The sequence below is a fragment of the Pteropus medius genome, unplaced genomic scaffold (assembly GCF_902729225.1).
Source record: "Pteropus medius unplaced genomic scaffold, Ma_sr-lr_union100, whole genome shotgun sequence".
NCBI classification, from domain to species: domain Eukaryota; kingdom Metazoa; phylum Chordata; class Mammalia; order Chiroptera; family Pteropodidae; genus Pteropus; species Pteropus medius.
This window is the reverse complement of record NW_024351073.1, coordinates 4,283,742-4,305,724: the sequence shown is the minus strand read 5'-3', so window position 1 is coordinate 4,305,724 and position 21,983 is coordinate 4,283,742. Positions and strand designations below refer to the sequence as shown.

The window sequence follows — 21,983 nt, the reverse complement described above, 5'->3', positions numbered from 1 at the left end:
CTTATAATTTAGTTGAGAAACCAAAATTTAACATGATTTTTAAAAGAAAAGAGCAGAAGACGACAGTATAATTAAGTGTTAAACAATGTGGTACAGATGCTAAGTGACCTAGGATATCAGTGAAAGAGAAAAATCACTGAGGGCTGGGACCGTCAAGTATATATTTTCAATAACTTCTTAAAATGATGCCAGATTTAAAAGTTGTTATATTTGCCGCTCATTTGTAATTTTAAAGCATTTGCATGATTCTCCATTGCTTTCCAAACAGTAGCTGTTCAAAAGGGCACACATGAAACAGTTGAAGCTGGCAGGAGATATATCTTTACACTCCCCCGTGGATTTGCTAATGATGGAAAAAGACATACTTCCTTTTGGGATAACACATACAAAACTAAGTAGATGTTGCATTGGGAATATGAGATTTAATGAACAGAAATACAGACCCCTGGCTGTAGGTTTTGATATGAGTTTTTGTTTCTATTAAACTTTTTTCTTCATGTTAAACAAGTTCTAAGTTTTGGAGCTGAGTCACACTCAAAAAAAATTTTTTTTTAATTTAAAATCTATTTTCATAATCAATTTTCCTTCTTAAGAAAAATGCTCTAGAAGTGCAAGTTACAGTCTCAAGGCAATAAGAATTTTCTAGTTCCTAAAAATGATTGGGGTTGGGGAAGGTTGGATACATTTAGGACCCTTTAAAATTGAGGCATCTATCTTCACAGCAAGTTATCTTTGGAAAACACAAAATTTCAAATGTGTATTTACACTCTTGGTCTTAAAATGCGTTTTACTTTATAGTTTAGCAAAGATCCTGGTCTGCGTTTCTAACTATTTTAGTCTTTGCAAGGCAGGCAGTTTGAGCTAAATTAGATTTGTTATAATAGAGTTTAAACTGCTTAAACAGAGGCATGTCTCATCTTGTGTTTTGAGTAACGTTAGGCAAGTTTAGAGAATTGTAGTAAGCATTTTTTTTTTTTTTTGCCCCTCCATACTTGATTGTGTTCTGAGTCTTCCCAAGAAATGTCACTTATTTCCCCAATTCTAAAAAGAGGGACTCTTTCATAACAGTTGTACAACCAGGCAAAAGAGCACACTCTCATGTTTCCTTAAGGGGAGGAAACCTGTAATAATGTGAGATAATTAAATTTAGCCTTAGAAAAATCTTCTTTGAAACGTTCTAATCAAGACTTCCAGCTTTCTGAGTGTGTGTGCGCTTTATTCTTCAATTCTTCCTGGTCCCGATTTTGCATTTCTAATGAAAGTGAACTGACAAAGCGTGAAAGTGGTCTAAGGAGCAAAACAAAGCCATCAAGCATGCTCTGGTGCGCCAAGATTAATCAATATTCCAGAAACCTCGGACTTCCCCCGTCCTTTCCCTGCAGTGTTTTCATTTTTCCACACTCCCCCTTTCCCGGGCACAGACTCCGCCCCTTTTCTTAAGTTGCCCTGATAGTAACTTGCAGTTTCAGAGCACATGCATGCCTGGCTCACTGCGTTTTGCTACGCCGCTGCTACCTGCCGGGAAATTCACCTTGTCATTGCCTGGGGTATCTCCCACCCATTACAAAGTCAGAAAAAGGTAAGTCCGACGTCCTGTATTCCCGCCGAGTTTAATTTCTCGTTCCACTTCTGTGTTAGTGGATTTTGTCTCCCTAGCAGAGGAGTAGCGAGAGTAAAAGCTAGCCATTTTGGTAGATAAAGTCCATGTTAGTAATTTCATGTCATCCGCATGTGGTGTCTATTTATGCCCTCTGTTAATTTGGAGTTGAGTCATTCAAGGACGGATTAGGGTCAGATTGTGGTTAGAGATCTAGAAACAATCAAGGCTGAGCTGGTCTGTTTTAAAAATGACTGACTGGCTGGTAAAAGGAATCAGAGATTAGTAAAAATAAATAAATAAATCTGGTCTCTTGCGTCTCCTGTTCTTCATTTCTCCCTAGACTTTTAATCTGCTGTGAGGTCTTAAATAATTTGCAAGTCTCATTACCTCTGACCTCACCCTGTAATTTTATTTAAAAGTCAAAACTGTTAAGGCAAATCTTTTCTTTCCACACTTGGATTTGCCAAAAGCTCCCGAGGAGTCCTTTGCAGTTACCTCCCCCACAGACGCACACGCTGGCTACTTGCGTTGCCAGATACACACGTCCGCAGGCAGGACTGATTTTTACTTGGATTGCTCCATGGGAAAGATTATGGATAAGAAATCTTGTAAAGTAGCAGGAGGTATCCCTTGATGTTTCGAAACGTCGGGTTTCCACCAAGAAGAGATTTACTCAGATATATTCGAATAACCCAGGAGCGCTTTAAAGAAACTAGAAACCACACACTGTAATGTTTGGAATGAAAATTGGATTCATCTCCTCATTGGTTCTAAAAATCCTAAATTCTAAAATACTTAGAAGCTGGTAATAGTTTCCTCAGAAGACTTCAGTATGTTTGCCACAAAGACAAATAATACTTAGGATATCTACTTGTAACAATAATCAATTGTGATTTTAGATTATTTATAGATGTGCCCAGAGTACTTTGCTTACTTCACAGGAAAACTTTTTAAATTACTCTGTGAAATAGTTAAATGTATTTCCCCAAGTCCTGTGGCTACTTGTGTTCTTTCCATGGCCATATCACTCTTTGATAATATCATGGGTTTTTTTCTTAACGAAGAAAATACTTTATTATATATAACAGAAAGCTCCAACTGTGAAATGTCAATATGTTAATCCACTTTATTGACCCGGTTATACCTTCACCATGTACACAGCATTGGCCTTCAAGTAATTATTATTTCCTGTGCATTCAGTTCAGTTGGACATTTATTGAGGGTGAACACTGTGCAAAGTACTCTGCTAGGTCCTGGGGGGAGGGGGGGCTTGAGGGTCAGTCAACTCAGCTCCCATGAACCCTTTTATAGCCTCTTTGGAAGGAGAAAGATGTATTTTTAAAAATAGAACACAAATTTCTGCTCATATATTCTGAATTTATGCACACTTCTCCCACGTGGTCCAGTAAAATATGCACATTCTAACCTTGAAAACTGGCATTGTGACTTTCTGGCCCCTGACTCCTGAGATTATGCAGTTTGACAACAGCTTCTCCTGGTGTGGAGCTCACTGATTTCTCACCCCTGGAGACTCTAACTCTTGTCTCTTTCTCTCTTGCTCTAGCTGAGTTCTCTAATATCAAAGAGGTCTAACTTTCTGGGGGTGATTCCGAGACATTGAAGTACGAAGAAGAGACACTTTTAAAGAAGTAAAATATGACTAAAAGCAATGGAGAAGAGCCCAGGATGGGAGGCAGGATGGAGAGATTCCAGCAAGGAGTTCGTAAACGCACACTCTTGGCCAAGAAGAAAGTGCAGAACATCACAAAGGAGGATGTTAAAAGTTACCTATTTCGGAATGCTTTTGTACTGCTCACTGTCACAGCAGTCATTGTGGGTAAGTCATTTGATAACAACCCAAAAAACTGGATCTTGTTTCTCTGGGGTATCTGGCTGCCTGGAAATATTATCAAATGGACTGATTGTAGGTATTCTAAATGATAGCCCAGGTTTTCTTCTAAATTTGAAGCTTCTTTTCCCTCCATGAAATGACAGTCTGTTGGCATGTTTGGAGCAATAAACACATGGGAATCTAAAAGAAGCATCATTAGGCATTATGCAAATCAAATGATTGTGTGGAAAGAGAAGTAAATCAAATGTTTTCCCATCTCATGTAAGGACAAAAGAGTGATCATTTAATCATTAGGCCTGAGCAGTTAAATAACAATAAAAATAAGCAAGCCTCTAGACTTGCCCAAAATGTCATCATTATACAATGTCACTTTCACTTAAAACTAATTATACAATTAGTATACCCAAAAAGAGATACAAGTCCCTAATAGTAATCGTATTCTAACTGGTGCTGACTTGAAGTTGAGTACCTAACATTTAGACATAAAGGCCAAATCTTTTATGTGTTTGCATTCTTTCATAAAGTGACTGGGAAAGGTAAGTTGGGGAAAATGTTAACACAGATCTCTTTCATTCATTGTCTTGAAGCGCCTGCCGTAAATAGCTATACCTTTTTTGAAACGTTTCAGCCTCTTAGAAATTTAGCATTGTTGACAGCGATCTATACTAATCAAACAGTATCATTTTGTTTAATTTATTGGTATCTGAATTATAGTTTATTATTTATGGGTGGCATTGATTCTGCTTTAAAATATAGCTGAAAAAACTACTTACGTACTTGGAACTTTTGAGTGAATTCATATAGAAATCTTTTGGCTGATAAACATGTAAATCAATGCCATGCTGTAAAAACAAACAAACAAACAAACAAAACTTTAACTCAAATTTCTAATAATCTTCCACCAAAAAAGAGGCATTTGTATATAGTTTTAATCTCTTCCTTGGTGTTTGCCATGATCTCCATCAAATATAAAAAGGTAATGACAATAAAAACTAAGAAAATTCTGTAGTATATAAATGTAATTATAACTTTATCCAAAAAAAGAAAAATAGTATGCTTAAGTTGCAGACAAATAGGAATATAGCAGAAGAGTAGTTTGCCACAAGACCTTAGATACATTCTTGCTCAACATCTTTGGCTCCTTTTAGTATAGTTGATGAAAAATGACTATTCAGTTAATTTTAGAGGTGTTCAAAGAGAAAGTGTCTTGATGACTCAGGGAAGTAATGGCTTTCTTTAGTGGGTTCCCAGGTTTGAATACATTCCTGGAAGAAGTATTTCAGTATTTTGTCATTGTCTTTGACATTGATGTGTAATGCAGCATGTCACCTCATTTTTTTGTTTTGAATTATAGTTGTTGTCAAAATAAGCAATAGCTACATAATAATAATGAACTTTTATATATAGTACTATTCCAGCTACTTTCTAGGTATTTTACATATATGAACTTACTTAATCCTTAAGCAAGCCTATGAAGTGAGTGGGTAGGAATGATTATTATGATCTTCATTTTATAGATAAGGAGACTGATCATGGAGAAATCAAGCAACTTGCCCAAAGTCATGCAGCTAGTAAATGCTAGAGCTAGAAGTCAAACTCAGGCTGTCTGGTGCCAGAGGCCATTCTCTCAGCCACTCTGCATCCTGCCTCTCTGCTCTGCTGACTAGTTGACATCTTGTGAGAGATGTGGAGGCCAATGAGCAAGTCATTGCTGGATACATTCACATGGCATTGTCATTTTACTATGTGATTTACCCAATTAAATTCAGCAGAAAACTTATAATCCTTCTACAAATGATTAAACCACATCCTTCTCATTTATTTAATTACTAATTTTGCAATCTTATATGTATAATAATAGAGATTCGTGATACTGGAGTATGTTTGGAAAAGATGCAGAAACGCTTATTCAAATGGTATTCTAAACACGAGAAGAGATCAAATTCTAGGACAGAAATGTTTCAGTTAAATAGAGGAATGAAGAGTAATAAAACCTGAACATGGAAAGCATATTGGTGGATAAGGAAGTTCCTATGTGATTACAAAGAAATAACATTTTTAGTAGAAGGAAGATGCCAGGATTTGAGAGTCCATTTTCTCTATGTGTTCTGGCATCATTTCCCAGCCCGAAGAGGACTTTCCTAAGATTTGTGAGAACTGCAATGAGTTGGCTGAGCTGTGGTAGATAACTTGGCAGGATGCCCTCATGGTTGGCTTTTCTAATGAAAACTGAGGAGGAAGAGTAACAAGAAAAAGGCACTAACAAAGAAACAAATAAAAAGAGCTCATTGACAGTCAGAGAGACCACTGAGTCTACACCAAAAACTTGGAATCACAAATAGACAACTTAGTAGCAAACAGATTTAGGAGAGAAGGAAGAACCCTTCAGTTTCACTTAGCTTGTCACTGGGTACTACCATGTTTACGTCACCCTAAAAGAAATAATAAGGAGAGAACATGTCTGAACACCAACTTTCCAATTTATTTGCTGCAGCATAGGAATAAACTAGAAAGATGCTAGTAAGGAAGAATAAAATAGTTATTTTCCCAAAAGATGAGAACTATAGCTGTTACTTGGTTCTCAAATTCTTAGGTTTAATCACTTTTAGTAAAAAAAGACTGGGAAAACCTATATATTGGGGTAAATTTTTTGTTCAATCTATTTTGTTTTGTCTTCTAGAAGTACAAAGGAATGTACATTTGGTATGTAGAAATGGAAACTAGAAAATATCATGGAAGAGAAGTAGAGAAATGTAAATCCGTATATTCAGAATAAAGCAGAGAATTGTAAATAATTTAGTACCAATTCCTCTGCCAGCACAGGCATAGAACCCTTTGTGCAACTTGATGTCTAAGCAAGGACATTTCTAATATCATTTCTAAACGATATCAAAGTCTGCATGGGCCATGCCCATGTAACAAAGCCCATGTAATAGGAGCAGATAGTGCCAGGTACTAAGTCCCTTTAAGAGAGTTCATTATTAAAGCCTTAGAGAAAGTGTCTTCCAGGGCTGTTGCAGACATCTGTCTAACAAAACCACACTGAGAGGAGTGGTTACTGTCTTTCTTCCTCCAGGAAGCACTTTCTTGTTTCAAACTGTGCTAAGTTGTGTTTGAGTGACCTCAGACATCTTGCTGAAATCAGGGAAAGTCTTTTGTTGTTATGTTCAAGTCATAGAATGCCACTCTTTCCCAGTCTGGGGAACGACAAGCACAATGAAAATAAAATATCAGGCCAAAGAGTTATGGAGAAATGGATCATAAGATCAGCTGCAAGGGAAAGGAATCTGTAAATAGAACTACATAGAATTGGATGGTGGTTTTACCTGAGAGAGTTCACAAACAGCAACTAGCACCTTCCTCTGCGCGCGAGCGCGCGCGCGCACACACACACACACACACACACACACAGAGTTTATGTTTGGATTATCTTATATGGGTTTGAAAGAAATTGGTGACTTAGCAGGAAAGAAAACATACTGACTAAATGTGCATAAAGCATTTCCCACCACTCCCTAGTAATCTTTGGCATAAATTTAAATTGCTCTAAAATTCAGTGCAATTCCATAATATCTCTGAAGAATGTGAAGTATCTGTGAAGAAACTGGCCACCGTGGCTGCTTCTTGAGATTAGAGCTGAGTGTCTGGGGAATGGCATGGAAGGAATATTACTTTAAATAAGTTTTTGTATGGTTGAATGCATTAACCAGATTCATATTTTATCTGCTATTAGCTATTATCTGCTAACTAAGCAAGTTAATTATTTTTTTAAGAGATTCAATGCTATTCAGCAAGTTAACAACTATTGAATTTTGTGTGTCTGCCCTGCACTATGTGGTGGGGACTCTCCGCCCTCAGGTAGTTTAGAAGGAGAGATGGATGGAAATGAGATGACGAAGGAATATACAAAGTTCAGAGGTAGTAATAGGAAAGTTTGTAATTAACTCTAAACATTTTTTTAAAGGAGATCATATTATGCATACTGTTCTACACAATATATGATGTCTTTCTGTATTGGCACTTTAGAGGTTCTACTTTCTTATTAACAACCACATTGGGAGGCCAAGATGTGTCACTGGGGGGGAAAACATGTTACTTTAGACCTGGCATATACCAGCTGCATTATTTAGTAGCTGCGTGATCCTAAAGAAGGCATTTCACTGCTCCAAGCCTCAGTTTCCTCAACTATCATTACACATATAATATATATTGCAATTTTACACTGTGTGCCAAGCACCATTGTTAGTATATTAGCTTTATTTAATATTCACAAGCCAGAGTTGGAGGTGTTTTTATTCTCCATTTACAGATATGAAAACTGAAGTTGAGACACTTATCCCACAGTTGATGCACATTGACTGGGATTCAAATCCACCTTCTTGGCTCAGTGTTCATACTCTAATCCACCACACTGTTCTCGGTGCTGGTTTCTGCTCTCAGGGAATGTTCGTTCTTGTTTTATTACAGCAAGTAGTTAAAGATGTGCATTGATGCATCAACAGAAGGGATGGAAAGGGAACTTGAATGGAGAACTCATTACGAGGGTCTTTCTGAGTCCTGATGATTGACATTGCCTGTGAGAGTTGACAGAAAAGGTGTACTGTAAACTGATAGTCCCATTTCTGGCTTGGGTGACCGAGTGGTGATGGTGCCACCAGTAAAGGTAGAATACAGGAAGATGAGGGACAGAGAATAATGAGTTTAGTTTGGTGCATGTTGAGTTCGAGGTGCAGGACACCACTGCAGTGAAGATACAGCACAAGAGGCTCACCATAAAGGTTTGGAAGGTATTCCTATCCTCTCCAGACTGAACAAGGGCAGGTTCTGTCTTTGAACGTTAAATGAATAACAATCAATGAACCAAGCTATCTTACTGCAGAAGCTACCCTGTAAGTAAGTGAGAATATTCTCAGATCACTATCAACTCTAGAGACCTTCTTTATTCCTAAAAGCAATCATCTCCCAGGAATGCTGCAGTAGTATTGTGTTTCTCAGACATTTATGCAATATCTAGCTGGATAACTGTCAGCTGCTGCATGGAAATAACTGATAGTGGGACCAAACTAGCGAACTACTTCGGTTAGTAGTGTGGGCACAGTCTGGTAACCATGCCAACAACCTCTCAGGTTACTAAGAAAAAGGCATCTCCACACAGGTTTGACAACAGGAATCCAAAGAATGGTGAACAGATTTCTGGGTTCAGATTTATGATTTCTTCAACACTTCCTGGGAATGAGAAGGTAAAGAGAGAGCTTCCGGAAGCTGGGGGAAGGGTGGCTCCCTAGATAGCCATTGCCACCACTCACAGACGCTCTCTAGGCAGAGGGCTAGGAGGGAAGGGTTAGGCCTTCAGAGCCAAGTGTGGACTTGCAATGCACTGCTCTGGAAACGTGACAGAGGGGTAGACTGTAAGGCCTAGAGTCTGATTTTTCTCTTCTTCATCTTCTCCCCCAGGGAGCAGAAATACAGAAATTTCTCAGATACAGGAATACCTGACATGTGTTCATGGCACACTTGGATCCCAGCCCTCTCTTCCACCTTCTCAAAAACCATTCTAGGGAGCTGCCTTCTCTTGTAGGGGTAGAATCCAGTACAGTATCGGAGAGTGGATCAGAGCTATGGATTCTGGAGTCAGGCACTTAGCTTTATGTCCCAGTTCTGGAACTGAGCCTCTATTTCTTAATGTGTAAAATAAAATAATTATAGCACCTCTCTGCCAAGATTTGTGTCCCAGTTCTGCCACTTACAAACATGCAACCTTAAATAATTTCGTAAATGCTTGGCAGATAAAATATCCGTAGAAACTGTAAACCCCTTGTCTTTTGCTTCTGTCTTTCCTATGGCATCGAGTGAAAAGACACACTGATTTGATAATGGTGATCTGCCAGGAAACTGAGACCCGGGATGTAAGAAGAACAGGGATAAGGAAAAGAAGAAGATGGTCACCTGGTTTAGGCCTAGAAGTGGCTTTTATTTCCTTGGTTGGAGAAGAGAGCCAAGAGAGTTGTAGGAAGAGACTTAATAGTTGTAAAGGGCTTTGAGAGGCAGAGATGAAAGCCTCAGAGTAAGTGATACCATCATTATCGGTCCCTTACCTACCTGGCCTGCTGAGACAAAGCAGAAAGTAATCCCCAGGCAACTGTTATCATAATACAGAGAGCTCAATGGAGGGCGTGCCTGATAGCAGATGTCTCTCTCAGGAAAATGAGAAAATGTTTTCAATAAATGTTTTAAGATACTCGACAGTGCATCTTTGTTCATACCACTTGGGACCGATCTGAGAGCTTACCACCTCTCTGGTTTCTCCTTTTCTCCAGCGTTCTTGTGTCTACTGCTCATTAACTGTCACCCCCATCAGAGTAGGGACAGACAAGATAAGGGGTTCTGGAAACTTAGGAATGTTGCTGGTTTCTAACAGAGTTGGTAAAAGTTACTTTGAAGTAGAGGGTAGAAGACTTAATGTTGTTCCAAGATTATCTCTGGATTTTATTTTGCTCTCCTTTCTTCCTGCTAATTTAGATCATGAGAAAACTGAGCAGGCAATTTCAAATTCGTTTCTCTTTCAAGTGGGAAATCAAATAAGCAGGTGTGTCCATAACAATTACCAGCAGTAATAATACCTTTCATTGTTGCAGTGTTACGGTTTACAAAGCGCTGTCCCAATTGCACTTTGTAGCAATGTAAGTTCGTGGCCAGTTCATCCCTGTTCTGATCAGTATCTGCAAATGTCTGGAATGCAGCTGAGAAAGGACTAAGAATCTAAGTCCTGGTTACAGACCCAGGTCTGCCATCAACTAACTCACTTTATGATTTAAGACAAATCTCTGGGCCTCATATTTTTTCATCATCAAAGGACATTTGGACTAATGTCCGCTTCCAACTCCAAAATTCTATCATCTAAAGTCCAACTTGCCTTCCCCTAAATCAGAATGCATAGAATAAGATACACAAGTGTTTTCTTTTCAGTCCATGTCGCTATACAATTGGAAAGACCTTTTCCCTATACTGATTCTCTCCCAACCCATCCTAGCCAGTGTCTCCAATCTAACATCTCCTTCTCTTGCTTTGACCATTGAGCTGTTGACTCTGGATACGATGATCAATGTTTTCCCACCAATATTTGAGGACACAGCTGAGGCACACCTCTGCTGAGGCACACCTCTGCTGAGGCACACCTCTGCAGAAGCCACTTCTGCTCTTTAGTCTTCTGCCCACCTCTCATAAATCAGAGAAGGAATATCAGGGACCTTTGTTTTCACATTAGAGCAAACAAGGCTGTGAAGAGCCCACACTGTTTGGAAGAGGCACCTGGAATCTAAGTACTATCTTTTCCAAGTTGTACATTCCAGGAGTTGGAGCACTTGATATCTATGGAACACTGGGGCGCTATCATTCATCGAGAATTTGGTCTGGTAGCTCAGTGAGCTATATCATTGCTGGGAGATGAGGAAACACACAGAGCACTTCAAGACACAAAGTTTTGCCATTGTGCTCATTGAGGATAAAAATTATGAGTTTTATGTCAAGTGTCAGTGCTATCAAAATTGCCCAGAGCCTATTCCCTAGACCAAGAGTATTCCCATCACTATGCCCAACAAGAGATGTGCTCAAGTGGTTTTGGAACCAAAAGAGAAGAATAAAACCCGCAAAACTAGATAAAGGAAGACATACCCTGGAGGAATTAAGATAAAGTGGGGAAAAGGCACTCCTTTTTTCCTCTGTGTATCATATCGAAGATTCAAAGGTAAATTTAGGAGCACTGAGTTGAAAAGCACACGTAAGTTTTGAATTTCCAGACTGAGTTTCTGTCTCCAGAGAGAGCAACTCCATTCTTCTGGTCCCCAAAGAGACTTCTCCAGTTCTCCAAGATTCAGGCCACAAACTGCTGCTGCTTCCCAGAGAGAAAACAGTGGGCTATTAGTGAGAAACTTTGTATTCAGAATCTCGTAAGATGAAGCTCATTTATCCCTAATGAGAGCAGAGATGCACGATCGCTGCCCTTCTCACCCTGAAAAGATGGCGCCTGCTTTTAGACACATTGCGTTACTCGAAATTCCATCTTTAAAGCAAGGAAGGCAAAACCTCAGGGATACATGTGCTTGCTGGTGTGTGTTCTTGTTGATGAACGTAAAGGTAAAGGCATTTGGAAGGAAATGAGTCTTGGAAGAGAGTGCCTCTGACCAAAGTTGTCTTCTTATCTATTTATTTTTGTGTTCTTAGGTTTGCTTTTTTAAGGCAAACGAAGTAGTCATGTAAACGAAGCTGAGATTCAGTAAACTTCCCAGGGCTCTGTGAGTTCTGGCATTGCGATGCTTTACACAATATGATGAGCAAGTGTGTTACCTCTGCAGAGTAGTTTACAATATGAATTTTCAGCTTTGGTGGCTTTAAACTCCAAGGGCTAATGGGTTGAAGTAGCACATGAGTCTCTAACGATTGAGTTCAAAGTGTTTCCATAGATTCACTTCCTTATCTCCAGAAAAAGAGCTTTTGGGTTAGAAAGTGATCTACTTACTGTAAATCTTAGCACAAGTAGTGACTTTCTTCTCCATGGCCCAAACTGAGTAAATTCATTGTTAAAGCAAATTAAAGCATGATTGAGGCGAAACCAACCCAGACCGAAAGTGACTTTTTAGAAAGATCCAGGCATCTAGGAGAAAAAATGTAGAATAGAATTCAGTAAGATCTTTTCTAATTGTGGACCACTTTTTGCTTATTTATTTTGTTATTTTACTTATGAAGTAAATCAATGTATACTGCCCAAATCAAAAAATACAAGAGTATGGAATGAAAGTATTCTACCCACTCATGTGCCCCAGTTTACCCTGTTATCAGTTCCTGTGTGTCTTTAGAGTTTTTTTATGAGCATAAAAATAAATACATATTTACCCTTTTTTTCTTGCCTTTTATATACAAATGGTAGCATAGTGTATATAGCCCACTTCACACCTTGCTTATTTCACTTTATAATATTTCTTGGATATCATTTCTAATTAACGCATAAAGAGCCTCCTCGATCTCCCTTGGGGCTGCATTGCATGGGTGAACCACAGTGTATTTAAGCAATTCCCAGATGCTTGGATTCTTTCCAACCCTTAGACATTATTTTTTAAATGGAGTAATGAATAATCCTGTATAAAAGTTTTTTCACCCGAGTAAAGTGTATCTGTGGGATTCATTTCTAGAAGTGATATTGCTGAGACTGAAGTATACACCTTTGTAATTTCGATAAGTACTGCTAATTTATACCCTATAAAGGTTGTGATTTACTCTCCCAAATTGTGGGATTTAAAAAAGAGTTTGCCACGCTGCTGCCACTGCCAGGGGTAGAGATGAGTGGCCTTTGCCGTTTGTATGGGCTGGCGAGCATGTGACAGACAAGCCGAAGGCATAAGAGGAACTTAGGAAGTTTTACATTACATTTCACTTCCAGTTTCTACTCACTCAGAACAGTATTTTTTTTTTCTTTTTACCAGAAAGGAAGACAACTGGTTCTGATGATTTTAGTTGCTATTTCTAAAATAGATTATTTTAAATGACAATGGATTGGACCTTTAAAAGACCTGTAGGATTATTTGTAAATTAAATTGCCATCCTACAATAGCCTATGTTAGTGCAATTTTAGGAAGACATCACCAGGCTTTTCAGAACTCCAAGATTCTTCTGATACAGTTGTTTCTTAGAGTTGCATGCCATGTGGATTTGAGTCTGCGTCTGCACCCTGCTTGGTCCTCTGTCACCCAGAGCTGGTTCATCTGGGCACCAGTGGTGGAACAAGGCTGGAGCAGGTATTTCCCACCTCCAGCAACAGGAAATACCAAAGGACAAAAGAATGAGCCAAGCCAGGGTCCAAATCTCTGAAGGATGTGGGAACAGAGGAGTGGGGGAGGGTTGAAAAGTTGCCTCAAACAGTAGCTTCTCACCAGAAAATGCCTGGAAGTTTGGGCTGAAACAAAAGCCCAAGGACCGGCGAACCCCTTAGGCAGGTAAATTCACCATTATGCCCTTGCCCTCTTTGTAAATATAAGCTAATGGAACTTTATGTCTACCAGCTTCATTAGGCTGGCTTATGACTTCTCCAAATTAGCCAAGTTCTGAAATAGAAACTTATTTGATCTCTCGATTATTTATTGCATACCTCTCATAATAACTGTAATGGCAAAACTGATAAAGCATTTTTGACTTATTAACGCAATGCTTTCATATGCATTATCAAGGACTTTAGAATTCATTAGAAGAAACAAGATGAATTCATATAAAGCAGCTAAGATTTATAATTTTTTTTTTTTTATTTACATGGTTCTTTTAAATGCAGAATATTTAGCCGAGAATATTGAAGTTCAAGAGGATCTTAGATACTGCCTGCTCTGATCGATCCCTCCCATTTTTCAGGTTAAAAAATAAATTAAGAGGCCCAAAATGATTATGTAATTTGAAGATATAGGCCGTGGAAACAAGCAAATCAAAGTTTGAAACCCCATTCTGCCAACATCACTTAATGGCCATGTAACCTTGGACGAATGGCTTATTCTGTCTAGGGCTCAGTCTCTTCATCCCCGAGATGGTGATATTAAATCCTGTAGGATATGTATGAAGATTAAATCATTTAAGTAAAGTATCTACGAGCATAGTGTACTTGCAGTATCAGGCCCCGAACCTCATCTCTGACTCTTAGTCCATGATCCGTCTACAGCGTGGTACTTGCTGTCCTTCATATTCAAAAAAACTGCCTTGTGAGAGAATCAGGGATCAGGAGCTATCACTCCAAGTTGTGAATCTAGAAATCTAAACATAAGAGCAATTATAGTTCAGTCAAGAACCAGTTTCACCATGAGAGAGAAATCGCAGTTTGGGAAAGAAGGCTGTTCCTAAGGGTAGGCTCTCATGCTCACGGAGAGCAGTAGGAAATAAGATTCACACCATCCAGGAAACTGTTCAGCCCCAGCTAGGGGCAGGTACTAATGAGTACTGATCATCTGAAAGAGAATAAGTCATCCTGTTTGTTCATTCGATATATCGAGCACTGATTATGTGCCAGGAACTGTTTTAAGGTTTTAATATACATCAGTGAACAAAACTGAAAAAAAGAAAATCTCCTGGATCTTATATTTTGGCAGGCAGAGACAATAAACAATGAGCAAAGCTCAATAAACAATGAGCATAATAAATTTAAAAATTATATTGTATTTTGGAAGGTAATAAGAACTATTGAAACAAGTAAAGCCAGATAAGGGAGAAGAAAGTTCAGGATAGGCCTTATTAAGAAGATAACATTTGAACTAAGTCTTAAAGGAACTAAACCTTGTGCGTATCTGGGAAGACGGTTCTAGGCAGAGGGGAGATCCAGTACAAGCGCCATAAAGTGGGATCATGTCTAAGGTGGCAGAGGAACAGCAAGGAGGCAAATGCTGAAACAGAGGTGAAGGCGAGCAGAGTAGGAGATGAGTTCTGAGTATGAAGAGCTGGGGGAGCAGGCCAGGTAGGGCCATTGAACGGCCTTAGGCTTTTATTCCATAGAGACTGGAAGCCAGTGGACAGAGCAGAGAGGAGTGACATTCTGACCTAGGTTTTAAAAGATTCCTTCTGGGTTTTGTGTTGGGAATAGAGTGTAGGGAGTCCAAAGTGGAAGCAGGGATACCAGTTGGAAGTCTCCTGGTATAGTCCAGGCAAGAAGGAAGGTGACGTTTAAATTTTGGAGACTTCTTTGTTTATAAATTAGGAGGGAAAAAACCTGAGGCATAGGGAAGGTCCTCTAGAGAGTTACAAGCAGGGCCAGGACTAGAATCCCCATATCGCTTGTTCACCAAACATCCAGAGAGCATCTTCTCTATGAGTGTGTCTATATCACAGAACAAGCAGCTTGGTGAGGAGGCCTAGAGACTTCACAGGTTAGACAGACCCCTACCCCTAACCACCCTCTGCAGCTCACTTGTGAGTGTAGGTGGGACCTGTGACTTTGCTTCTAACCAACAGAATATGGCAAAGGTGATGGATATCACTCCTGTGATTTTGTTATGTCATACATTAAATCTAACACATTATGTCTAACGATTGTTGTAACCTTAAAGTAGTGCTAGGGTTTTTTGTTTTGATTTGCTTTGCTTTTTGTTTTGTTTTTGTTATTTGTTTTTTGTTACAAAAATGAAAAAATTCCTAGCTGGAAATAGTATTTTGTCATGTAAAACCAGTGGTGCACTATCAACAAAAATATTTATTACTATTATTTCCTTGAGCTATCTTGCATTCAAGTGGCAAGCATAGTCCCCTTTCTGGCTAAAAAGCTATAGGCCTAGCTTTTTCTGAGTATGAGTTTGAATGACCTTTGACTGGTTTGCAATGTAAATGCTAGAAGAGCTAGTTGACCCATTCTGAGTGGGCATATTTGGTAGTTTTCTTATGTCTGGCTTCAGAATGTGAGGTCCTTCTCTCAAGATCAATGCCGCTGTTACTTTTAGATTCTCTTCTGGCATCTGAGCTCTTTGGGGGCATCATCTCTTTTTCTGAAGAATTTTGCATTCTGAGTAATAATTCTAGAAGGCTTTGTTCTGCCAATCTATTCATGACAGAATTTGGAGCTGAGGTAGGAACTTTAGTAAAATTTTACTATTTCAAACTCTAGCATTTACCAAAAGATAAATAGGATGATTTGGTCCAAATTTTACCTCAAATTGTGCCTCGTTCTTTTACTCTTAAATCTTTTCTGGCTTTTTAATATTTTCAATAATTTTTTTCAGATTAAATATGGACCAAATTCATAAAATAGTTCTTTAGCTTTTAACTCCTGTGTGTTTGGCTTTCAAAAGCAAGCACATAATGTGTTCTCTCTGAGGCTTCTGTGTGCACATTGTGTCTTAGTTTAGAAAGCAAAGTGATATTTAATCTTCCAAAGAAATGTTTGTTGTATAGACTCCTCATGGGAAACAGTGAACCCCTGAAGTACTCCCTTCTTGAGCTTTTCACATTTGGAGAGGAAAAAAAATTAAATAAAAATACATCTGTGTTCATGGCATTCAACCAGCAGAGTTAATTTTGATCACCTTAAACATTCCAGTTAAGATATTTACTAGATTCTAGAAATCTTTTTCAAATATTAAAACAGGAATGATGGAAGACTGTTGACTGAGCTGTTGCTTGTGACATCTATGCTTTACAAAATGTCACCAAGACGGAAACTTTGCAAAGTTTGCGTCAGCTCTAACAAATCCTGTGGGGAAGTCATTCTGGTTATTATTGTTATTTTTGCAGAGTAATCAATAATAAAGCATCTGTTCTTTTGCACTAAAGATTTGGTGGCTGTAAAGGTTTTTATTAGCTCTGGGAACATCAATCAATGTGCTTCAAATAAGTGCTCACTAATGGAGTTCAGCTCTGCAGAGGCAATGTGCCGCTTCACCAAAGGGAAGCAGGCCTCCCGTGCCCCACTACCTCGAATTGATCGGAAGGGCAGAGTGTAGGGGGCTCTGAGAAGCCTGTGCATCAGGCTGTGAGAAAGTGTTTCAGGGAAGGTTTTTTTTTTCATGGCTGGGCTGGAATGTAATCAGAAACCTGAACGGCTTACCCAAAAAAGCGATCTTTGCATTCGGATCATTTCCTCTTGCTTTGATGCCGATAGCTGGCTGAGCTTAGCACTTCTGACTTCTGCCCGTCAGAGCAGAAAGCTGAAGAAAAATGTCTTTTGTTTATCTTTTGTTTACTCATTCAATGAATGAATTGAAAAATGGTAGACGTTGACTTCATTAAGTAAAGTCAACAAAACCTGTCCCCAACTTAAGCCCTCCATTTAGTTAACCTCATTCAAAATAGAACGAAAAGGTAAGCAAAAGGTTGTGTACTAACGTAGGCCCTTTAAATTAGTACCGTGACCATTGAGAGGCTGTGAGTACAGCATAATGGATGAAAGTCTGGGGCCTGGAACCCGACGGCATGAGTGCGAAGACTGCCTCAGCTACTCACTTGGGGAAACAAATCGATCCCTCTTTATATTGACTGTGGCTCCACCCTGTACCACCTGTGTGGTTTCGGCAGTTTACCTGCCCTCTCAGTGACTCTGGTTCTTTATCTGTGAGTTGTGGGTATTGCTAGTACTGGCTCTGTGGTATCTGTGAGGGCTTGGTATCTTATATGCACTGAAAACTGTTAGCTGTTGTCATCAAGCGCGGGAACCTGAAGCATGTTTTTATGTAATGTCCTTTCCACCTTTGTTACTGATGGTTTCCAAGAATTAAAATGCATGCCATGGAAGAAAAAGGCATGCCATTATAATTAATAAATTTTATATAAGTTTAGTTAAATAATTCCATAAAAGGGGATTTAGTGTAACTATTTTAAATAGTGATCTGGTACAAATAACCATATTTTGAGGTCCTTCTAAGTCGGACCTATGATGGGTTCCAAGATGTGCTGGGTGCCTACAAGACACCTCTAGCAGATCCAAGATTATTATTCAGATGCTTCCACAATTTAGGGGTTAGAGATGCTGAAAACCTAGGAACCAGGCTCGTTTGAGGATTGTCCTCGGGCCCAGGCTGCAAGGATGTATTTGTGTTTGAAAGGCATTACAATGTAATAATCTATAACCTTGAACAAGTTAACTAACTTCTGAGCATCAGTACATTCATCTTTAAAATAGATATGATAGTATCTACCTTACAAAGTTGTGATGAGGATCTCGCCACCATTAACACAAAGTAAGGGCTCAGTAGATTTTCTTCTTCCCCATCCTCTTCTCAAAGGGTAGAAATGGCTCATTTAGTAATCCCAGAGAGAGTAAGCAGACCAAAACATAGTCAGGGACAAAACTGATTCAAAGTGTGTTTGCAATGGCTATTACTCTAAACAACTCCTGTCTTCAAAGCATTTGACCTAAAACTATCCCTGATAAATAAATGATGTCTTCTCTCTGCTATTCCTACTATAAAGAAGAGCTTTTAGAAAATGTGGGTTCTGCATCTTTACATTGGAGAATGTAAAGAAACTGAGACATTCTAGAGTAGTTGATGCCAGAACTATACGTCTAACCAAGACCAGCTTGTTGACTGAAAGGAAACAGAAGAAAAATATCACTACCTCTTGAGACTTTGCCTCCCTGACTGTCTTGCTGTTGCTCTGACAGGTATTATTTGACAGATTGGAGAATTAAGAGACTTTGTCATTCATACGTTGCCCAGGATCCATTCATTAAGCTGACTTACTTTCCCTCCTAGATGAAAACTGAGTAAATGTGGAGTTTGATGAAGGAAGAGGAGGGAAGGTACATGAAGCACCCAAGCAGAGAAAGAGTCTCGATACAGCTGGTGCTGTTGTAGAGAGTAGACGAGAGTCAGTGTTGGCACAGACTAGACTTCAGGGGATGGGATCAGGTGCTCCTAGTATTTAGAAAAACTAATCCCTTCCTTCCTCTACACTGCCTTGTCTTTTGCTCCTAGAACCTATATCATTAGTAGAGCAGCTAATCTATCAATTTTTTTCTAAATTATAACTTAAATAGATTTTCTGGACTAGCCTGGATCTTCCTACCCACCTTCATTGTATATGAGCGAATACATTTCTAATAGTTAAAGATGAACTTGTAAAACCAAACCTGGTCTTAATTGTTACTTGGAGGATATCTAAAATTTCTAATAGCTTAATATGTTCAAATCCCAAATGACCGAAATGAGTTTCTTGTGTTTCCTCTGCATATTTTTGTTATAACTGAATGACAAAAGTTTAAATGCATTTAAAAGATTAGAAAACATAATCAATTCCAGTGAAACTACATTTGATTAGAAAGTAAACTTTATAAGTATTGATTTACTTATTATTATAAGATGAGGCACTTATCTCAGTGCAACTTGGGGTTTACATGAACAAGCAGGAAAGATCCATTTATAACCAGAGCCTTTTATGATCCTTATGTGCTGTCGATGCTGCTGTATTGAATAATGTACACTGAAACTCATAATTAAGTGCCTTACCCCAAACCAAGTTCCAGGAAGATTAAAGGTTCAATATTTTAAAACAAAGTAAGCAAACAAAGAAAGAAAAATGAATTAAAGATTTATTAAACTTGGGAGGGGGAGGAAAATTAAAAGTTTATAACTCTTGTAGAAATCACCTAATATAAAAGGTACACAGACATTATAAAAATGCAAAACACCTATATATTTTAAAGTAATAATATATGGCAAGCAAATTATAAAAACAGCTTTAGCAAATATTACTTTATACAAAGGCAAAGGGTAATTATCTTTATTATATAGAAAATCTAAGCCAAATACATACACACACATAAATATACTCTTCAACTATTAGGATTGAGAAAATGCTTGGAGAAATACAATTAGGAAAAATGGTCAACATCATTAGATATTAAGTAACTTCAAAGGAAAACAAAAATACATGCTATTTACTCATCACATTCCTAAATTTTGCTTGTTTTAACAACTTTTTTACAATAATGCTCTCTGTTCCTGGAGATACAGGAAATAAAGTCTTCTCTTCAGTAATGGAGCATTAAACTGCTGTGCCAAGCCATTGGGAAAGTAAGTTGATAACATGAATCAATACGGTCATATTCCCTAAATGCACTGGTTTTCTTTTTTAAACAACACTTAAAAAAATATGGGGGATCGTTTTATGAACTATATAGATGTCTAACCAATGTACTGTGTACTCGAAACTAATTTAGATAAATAAATTTTAAAAATATTCCTAGATATAAAACAACCTTCATATATTCATCATGATGTTCTTCCTAAAAGTGAAAAATGCTAAACAACTTAAGTGTTCGACAGCAAAGGAAGTATTAAGTAAATTTTAATACAGTCATTGCATCTGATATCATAAGGCCTAAAAGTGAAGTTTTTGGTGACCATGTATGAAAAAATATATTCTGTGTGATTTCTATATAGTTAACTCTGTGTGGGGGAAAGAAACTCACTCAAGTGCTAATAGTGGTTGTCTTTGTGCTACTTGGAGAGACAAGAAGGATGTGAGGTGGTCAAAAATGTGAGATCTGAATTCAAATTGCCTGGCTTTAAATCTGGACTGTCACTTGAATAGCTATTTGACTTTGATATTGACGAGCTATTGGAACTAGACAAGTTTTAAGTTCACTATGATTAGATTTCTCTATCAGTAAATTAGTGGTAAAATAGTTCCTGAAGTTTCATGAGGATTAAATTTACTAACACAGGAAAAGCACCGCCAACAATACCTGGCATATACTAAGACCTCAGTAAGCATTAGCTATTTGCTATTTAAGTGGTAGAACCAATATGGGCAGACTTTGCCTATACTTTTCTGCACTTTCCAAATCAACTTTTCTGTCTTGAACATATTATTGTTATATTAGAAAAAAGCAATAAATATTTTCCTGAAAACTGGATTAGCTAGATTTTCTAGTCACATCAATTTAGACTCTTAATTGAAATGTCACAATATTTAATCAAAGAATAAATACTTCTTGGTTGCTGAGACCCAAGAGTTGAAATTGGAGTTGCAGTGACAATTGAAGTGAACTTTGTGTCACATTTCATAAGAGAAGAACCCCATTTCATAAGAAGTTAGGATGGTTCAGTTTTCTTAAAGGACTGCTTGCATCCTTTGGAAAAACCTGTGCCTACCCAGTATTGTCTCTCCCTCCCCCAAACTCTAGCTTTTAGATAACTCAGTACTTCTCCTGTAACATACATTTTAGTAATAGCTGGGCAAAAAAAAAAAAAAAAAAAAGAAAATATTTGCAATAATGGAACAAGTAAATTTTCTTGAGCAAAGAAAGTAAATTAGGGAAAGAGGAGAGGGAGTAAATTTATTCAATATCTTTGTTAACTTCCAAACATTTCAAAGGTATCATGCATAATTTGATTATACATGTAAAGGTATCATTTAAAGATATAGATCTCAAAGTTCCAGGAGCAGAAGGAGAATTAAGGGGGAAATTACTTTCTCTTTCCCCTAATTTTCCCTAAATTTTCAGGGAAAATTTTTGGAAAAAAAGTCTCTGCTCATTTTGCAGTCTTCTCTTGCCAGCAAATAATAAGTCTGTACAATGCAGTTACCACGGCGACATCAAGATCATGTAGACGGAAAGTGTGGTGTACAGGCAGGGAGGTGATGTAAATGGATTAACAATGTGAACAAGAGGAGTTTTTTTTAATTGGAAAAAAAATAAATTTATACTACTCTTTATAAGTGGTTATGCTAGCCATTCTAGCATCTGTTATTACAAAGGAACCCCATTATAATAAGGCTTTTATTTTTTTATATTGCCTTGTTCATGGATACATGATTTGTCTCCTAGTTATGCCCCTATCTTTGTAACTCTGTACTGAGCCATGTCGAAATTGGTTCCACTGCATTTAAGTTAGACAAAGAAATTTTTCATTTGCTAAAGCCAGGAAAATTTTTTCTGTGAGTTCCGCTTGAAGCCCTGGATTCAGCCAGACTCTGCCAGACTAGGACTGAAAAGATAGGCACACTCCTTTCTCTTAAAGCAGCACAAATATTTGCTGCTTAAATAAATTTACTCTTGTCAAACAGGCATGATCA

At 38.1% G+C, this 21,983-nt stretch overlaps 1 protein-coding gene across 1 annotated transcript in view; it reads left to right on the top strand.

Moving 5' to 3' along the window:
* Positions 1-1,432: 1,432 nt before the first annotated feature.
* SLC1A3 (solute carrier family 1 member 3) overlaps positions 1,433-21,983 on the top strand; it is an 80,903-nt gene continuing 60,352 nt past the window's right edge. The window contains exons 1-2 of the mRNA XM_039842643.1: positions 1,433-1,579; positions 3,165-3,437. Of these exons, the coding sequence (XP_039698577.1) occupies positions 3,257-3,437 (181 nt within the window). The 5' untranslated portion in view covers positions 1,433-1,579; positions 3,165-3,256. The remainder of the gene's footprint in view (positions 1,580-3,164; positions 3,438-21,983) is intronic.